Source organism: Sinocyclocheilus anshuiensis, unplaced genomic scaffold, assembly GCF_001515605.1.
Source record: "Sinocyclocheilus anshuiensis isolate Anshui unplaced genomic scaffold, SAMN03320099.WGS_v1.1 scaffold308, whole genome shotgun sequence".
Taxonomy (NCBI): domain Eukaryota; kingdom Metazoa; phylum Chordata; class Actinopteri; order Cypriniformes; family Cyprinidae; genus Sinocyclocheilus; species Sinocyclocheilus anshuiensis.
This window is the reverse complement of record NW_015558619.1, coordinates 1,267,121-1,273,241: the sequence shown is the minus strand read 5'-3', so window position 1 is coordinate 1,273,241 and position 6,121 is coordinate 1,267,121. Positions and strand designations below refer to the sequence as shown.

Sequence of the window (6,121 nt, the reverse complement as noted above, 5' to 3'; positions counted from 1 at the left end):
GGGTTGACCGGGTACTCGGTACCACCGGTACTTAAAAAAACCTGGTACCGTAACGTTTTCATTTTTTTAGTACCGATTTGGTACCGAAATACCGGGTCTTTTGACAACACTAATATATATGTATGTATATATATATGTATATATATATATTTCTATAAAAAAACTAATAAAAATGACAAAACACTTTTATAATAAAAATAAAAACTAATTTAAAATAAAATACAAAAACACAAATTAAAGAATTAAAATAAACTTAAATATAACTAATTTAATATAGTATATAATATAAATATAACTATAATATAAAATCGGAATTGAAATATAAATATAAATTATTATAAAAACTCATTTAAAATATTAATAAAAACGTAATATTAGTAAAACTATTTCATTTAGAATTAAAATTGAAATGAAAATCGATAGATTAAGGGGGTCTGAATACTTTCCGTACCCACTGTATATACAAAAAAAAAAATTTTAAAAAACAACTAACACTTTACCTAAAATTAAAATCAAAACAGGAAAATATAAAAATTTAAATGAATTAAAAATATTAGTAAACATTATAATAGATACAAAATGGCTGAAAAAAAAAACACTGTTAGCTGTTTGAGTACATCTGTGACTTTTAAGAGGTTTTAATGTTAAGCAAAAAGATAAATGAAACGCAACCTGTATCACAAAGCCTCATCTCTCATGCGGTGTGCTAATATTTTGGAGTTATAAAAGGGCAGTACTGTAAAAGATTAACAGTGCAAAGTTGAATCGCTTGAGTGAGTCTGCTAGCAAATATTTGCTGACTTTCCTCATGCATGTGTCAGGAGATCCGTCCCGATGTCTCCATCAACCATTAACAATCTCTCTTTCTCTTCCAGTGCTGTTCCAGCACCACTGCCACTGGCTATTGATAAGGTAAGCACTCACGACTGCCTTGTTCATGCATTATAATATGAGCTTGGTTTTTCCAAATTAAACATTGATCATGAATGAATGTTTTCCAGTTCATTATGTTCCTGTTATTTGGATATCAAACAGCATGCAGCTTTGCCATGTTGTCTCAAAGCAGCTGTCTTATGAATGCCATTGATTTCCAAGTCCTAGCTTTGAATCAACACCTAGCATTACGTGCCGCTATCTGAGGTTTGCATGCGGCTCTTCGTCAGGCTGTTACATGGTGTATTTGTGAACAATCCTGGAGGTGGTCCAGATGAAGTTAGATAATGCAGTTATCCTCTCATGCCATCCTCTGTGTGGGATGCCTCTGTGAAGCTTTAACAGGGAACAATTGGGTTGTGTGGCGATTCATTCCCAGAACAGAGGTGTCTTTCTTTAGAAGTTTTAAATATGTACTCATGCTTAATCGTGTTAGTGTTTAAACAGGAATATAATAGCATTGTTCATTCTGTGCTTTTGGTGCATCTAGAGTCAAATGCTATTACTGACACAATGTTGATCAGTTCTCAACAACACCAGACACGCCTGATTCCCAATTCACATACTGTCTGTATTACGTAATTTAGTGCATTACTAAAGTGATTTGTTTAAAGTAAGGTTGTTAGAAGTACACTACCAATTAAAAGTTTCAGGCTAGGACATTTTTAATGCGTCTATAAAAAGTATCTTATGTTCTCCAAGGCTGCAATTAATTAATAAAAAAATACATTAAAATTCATTTAAAAAGAAATATTCAGTGAACTGGCCTTAATATGCTGATATGTTTATTTTGTATTTATTTTATATTAGTAAATTATTCCTGTGATGGCAAAGCTGAATTTTCAGCAGTCATTACTCCAGTCTTCAGCTACTTTTGATCAATTTAATCTGTTCTTTTTGAGAAAAAAAAGTATTAATTTCAGTCAAACAACAAAAATTGTTTGTTTTCAACTAATATTGCTCACAACTTCTTACGCTATAGAAAACAAGACGTTGTGACTCTGCTACAGCGATTTTTAAATAAAAATAATAATAATAATTCCTTACATTTATATAGCGCGTTTCTGGGCACTCAGTGTAGTGTAATGTATTGTGTACTAAATGTAGAAACTTTAAAATGAAGTAATAAGGAATGAATGTTTAGGGGAGTGCGTTTGGAATTCAGTCAGAGGTTTGAACTCTGGCAGATGGATTAGGAAAAACAATTGGCGGATGACATCAGTCTGCAGAGTGATGACATCATCTGCATCTGTGATGATGACAAGAACATGCATGTGTAAATCATTACATCAGCGCTCTCAGAGTCTTTGTCTGTTCTAATGAAGGTGTTGTGGATGGACTGGCCTGGTGTCCCCCTTAAAACCCCCTTAAATGAATGCAGGTCTGTCAATGTCGTGTCCGTTTCCAGATGCATATAGCGCTTCTATATCTGACTGCAGCATCTGACGCTGTCAATATAAAAATACTGCTTCCGCCTTCTCTGCTGTGGGAGCGTCTCCTCATGTGGATTCAATAAATGTAACTAATCTTGAGTCACGATTTCATTATTTGGATCATTGTGGTTACAACTGCTAGGAATGAGGCAATTCAATTTAAGGGCTGCATATGAGGAACAAGGCCCCTATTGATTTAGACTGGGATTATCCAAGGTTATTTGATAGTCTTCACCTTTTCAGATGATGTTTCTTTTGGTGAGACTGAAAGCTGCTTTAACTGTGCTGCTGATTCAGATGTATCAAGGACAGCGTGTGAAAAGATGCTCAGTAGTTTCAAAGAGTTTTATGGAGGCACGCAGATCTGCGATTGTGAGATGGATACACTGTGTGCAGAGATGTCTCTTTTTCACTGTGTTTTTTTTCTTTCTGGCATGCAGGTGTCCGCAAATACACCCAGTATGTATTCTCAGGAACTGTTTCAGCTCTCCCAGTACCTGCAGGTATGGAGCAACACTGACCTCTACTGGCCATCTAAAGACATTAAGTCCAAATGCAAAGATTTTGCAAATTGAGATATTTGTCTATTCAGTGAACCATATAATGGTCTATAATTATAAATTACATAATTATAATAATAATGATGATAATTATTATCATTAGTCAAATAAATGCAGGATTAATTATATTATTTAAAATTTATTTACTATATATTATATAGTATATGTAATATGATGTATTATATACTATATATAATAATATATGTATTATAACATGTATGTAATATATATTGCATTTTATAGTGTATATATAATTCACTATATTACTGTCTCAAAAGTCTCTAAAATGCTGCATTTATTTGATGAAATATACAGGAAAAACTGTCAAATTTTGAAATAATATTACAATTTAAAATAGCTGTTTTATATTTGAATATATCTTAAAATATTAATTATTCCTGTGACGCAAGGCGGAATTTTCAGCGGCCATTACTTCAGTGATTCTTCAGAAATCATTCTAATATGCTGATTTGCTCATTTTATTTATTCATTTATTTATTTAATCATTCATTCGTTTTTGTGGAAAAAAAATCTTAATAGATTGATTAATAGAACAATAGAATTTTAAAAATAGATATTTATGTAACAATATTATAGACTTTACTGACACTTTTACTCAATTTAATACATCCTTGCTGATTAAAAGTTTACTTTTGTTTAAAATATATCTTTTGAATAGTATACATATTAGAAATCTGATAATGTTGGTGTGTTTGTGTCCTTCAGGAGGCCTTACACAGAGAGCAGATGCTGGAGCAGAAGTTGGCCACTTTACAGAGGCTGCTTGCCAGCACACAGGAAGCATCAGAGAGCAGCTGGCAGGTACATCACACATCGCAATTAAAGAGAGACCATTATTAATTATTCAATACAGATGGCTGTTTATAGGCATGTTTAGTAGTGCTCAGAATGTTACAATTATGATTGTTTGTTCCACTATACTACTGTGTTTGTCATGATAACAGAGTGTGTTTATGTGTCTTTAAGGCTTTAATCGATGAAGACCGGTTACTCTCTAGATTGGAGGTGATGGGGAATCAGTTGCAAGCATATTCAAAAGTAAGGCCTATGTATGCTTTGAGTATTTGGATGTGTGCTCACAGAATATAGTTTCTGCTTCACCAAAGCATGTTGTTTCCTCAGAACCAAACAGAAGATGGTATCCGAAAGGAGCTTGTAGCCTTAACAGAGGACAAACACAATTACGAGACGACAGCCAAAGAGTCCCTGAGGCGGGTCCTTCAGGAGAAAATTGAGGTGGTGAGGAAGCTGTCCGAGGTGGAGGTAAAAACACATCAAAATTGTTTATTAATTCCTAAATGAAAGGGCTATTCTAAAGAGCTACATTTTTATATATATGCATGCTGCATTTACCTAATTAAATGTACAGAAACAAAACCGTAATATTCTGAAATATTGTTAGTTTAAAAAAGCTGTTTTGCTATTTGAATATATTTTAATATCAAATTTATTCCTGTAATGCAATGCTGAATTTTCAGCATTATTACTCCAGTCATCAGTGTCACGTGATCCTTCAGAAATCATTCTAATATGCTGATTTTGCTGATCAAGAAAAAGCAATATGCAACTTGCAGTCTATGCATATAGATTTTATCCTGGTAAAGGAGGATTTCGATGTAAAGCATCATAGCCAGTTATATCCATTACATGTTTTCTGTTGTGTTTCAATTGATCTGTTATTGTATTGCAGAGGAGTTTGAGTAACACCGAGGACGAGTGCACACACCTGAGAGAGATGAACGAACGCACACAGGAGGAGCTCAGAGAACTCGCCAACAAATACAATGGAGCTGTCAATGAAATCAAGGATCTCACCGAAAAGATCAAGGCATGTCTGACCTTCACCCACTGACACACCCAAAATGAAGATTTTCTGAAAATGTGCTCATCCTCAGGCCATCCAAGATGAGATTTGTTTCTTCATCAGATTTGGAGAAATGCAGCATTACATCTTTTGCTCATCAATGGATCCTCTGCAGTGAATGGGTGCCGTCAGAATGAGAGTCTAAACAGCTGATAAAAACATCACAATAATCCACAAGTAATCCACACCACTCCAGTCCATCAGTTAACGTCTTGCGAAGCCAAAAGCTGTGTGTTTGTAAGAAACAAATCCATCTGGCATCTGGCTAAAATATGAGTCCATAATCCATGATAACACTGACTCCAGTGAAAAAGTGGTCAGGTCTGAATCAGGAGAGCATTCTCTCTCCTTTTTATTTTGGAGTTTGTGGATTTTGATGTGAAACGACAACAGGAGATGGACTTTTCCACTGGATGTTACAAAATGTCTTGTGACGTTTTCACTTCATGCAGTGTTAATTGATGGACTGGAGTGGTGTGTATTACTTGTGGATCATTGTGATGTTTTTATCAGCTGTTCGGAGTCTCATTCTGACGGCACCCTTTCACTGCAGAGGATCCTTTGGTGAGCAAGTGATGGGATGCTAGGGTTTCATTTCTCTAAATCTGAAACAAACTCGCCTACATAATGGATGGCCTGAGTTTGAGTAAACTTTTAGAAAATTTGAATTTTTGTGCTAACTATTCCTTTACATTTCTTAATGTTTATGTTCAGTTGGCAGAGGGCAAACATGAGGAGCTCACTCAGAAAGGCCTGAATGAGAAGAAAGAGCTACAGCTGAAGATCGAAGAGATGGAGGAGAAAGAACAGGTGCTTCAAGCTCAAATTGAAGCTCTGCAGGCGGACAATGACTTCACGAATGAGAGACTAACAGCCCTGCAAGGTAAAACACACAAGCATGCTATATTTCTCTCAGTTGAGAACGGTGGACTCCCTTATCACGGTAACTAAATAGACGAAACAGGTTGAGGAGGAGCATCTGTCAGTATAGAGCTCTTGTTTTTATTTTTGGTCATCCCAAATCTTCTCGTTGTCGCTTTCCAGTCCGGTTAGAACAGCTGCAGGAGAAAAGCATAAAGGAAAACAACAGTTTAGGTGAGTTGGAGACGCATGCGTCTGCTAGTGTGCTGCTAACCTTGCATTGCCTCCTTGACTAATTCAGCATGGGAGCTCGCCTTTGGTTGCCTGTTTTTCACTTTTCGTTCTGTCCCTCTTTCTTTCTGTCTGTCCGGCTTTGCTTCCGTTCTGTCTCGAAGGCCTTGAACTTTTCCATTGAGCATGTGTGTTTAAGTCTGCACCTCTTTATACAG

General features: G+C 35.5%; 1 protein-coding gene across 7 annotated transcripts in view; it reads left to right on the top strand.

Annotated features, from left to right (window-relative positions):
* slmapa (sarcolemma associated protein a) overlaps nt 1–6,121 on the top strand; it is a 75,683-nt gene that overhangs the window by 39,291 nt on the left and 30,271 nt on the right. For 6 of the 7 annotated variants that reach the window (XM_016476413.1, XM_016476415.1, XM_016476418.1 and 3 more), the window contains 8 exons: nt 876–912; nt 2,807–2,869; nt 3,653–3,748; nt 3,914–3,985; nt 4,070–4,210; nt 4,638–4,775; nt 5,526–5,694; nt 5,856–5,906. In XM_016476413.1, the coding sequence (XP_016331899.1) occupies nt 876–912; nt 2,807–2,869; nt 3,653–3,748; nt 3,914–3,985; nt 4,070–4,210; nt 4,638–4,775; nt 5,526–5,694; nt 5,856–5,906 (767 nt within the window). The remainder of the gene's footprint in view (nt 1–875; nt 913–2,806; nt 2,870–3,652; nt 3,749–3,913; nt 3,986–4,069; nt 4,211–4,637; nt 4,776–5,525; nt 5,695–5,855; nt 5,907–6,121) is intronic. The other variant, XM_016476417.1, reaches the window with a different exon arrangement.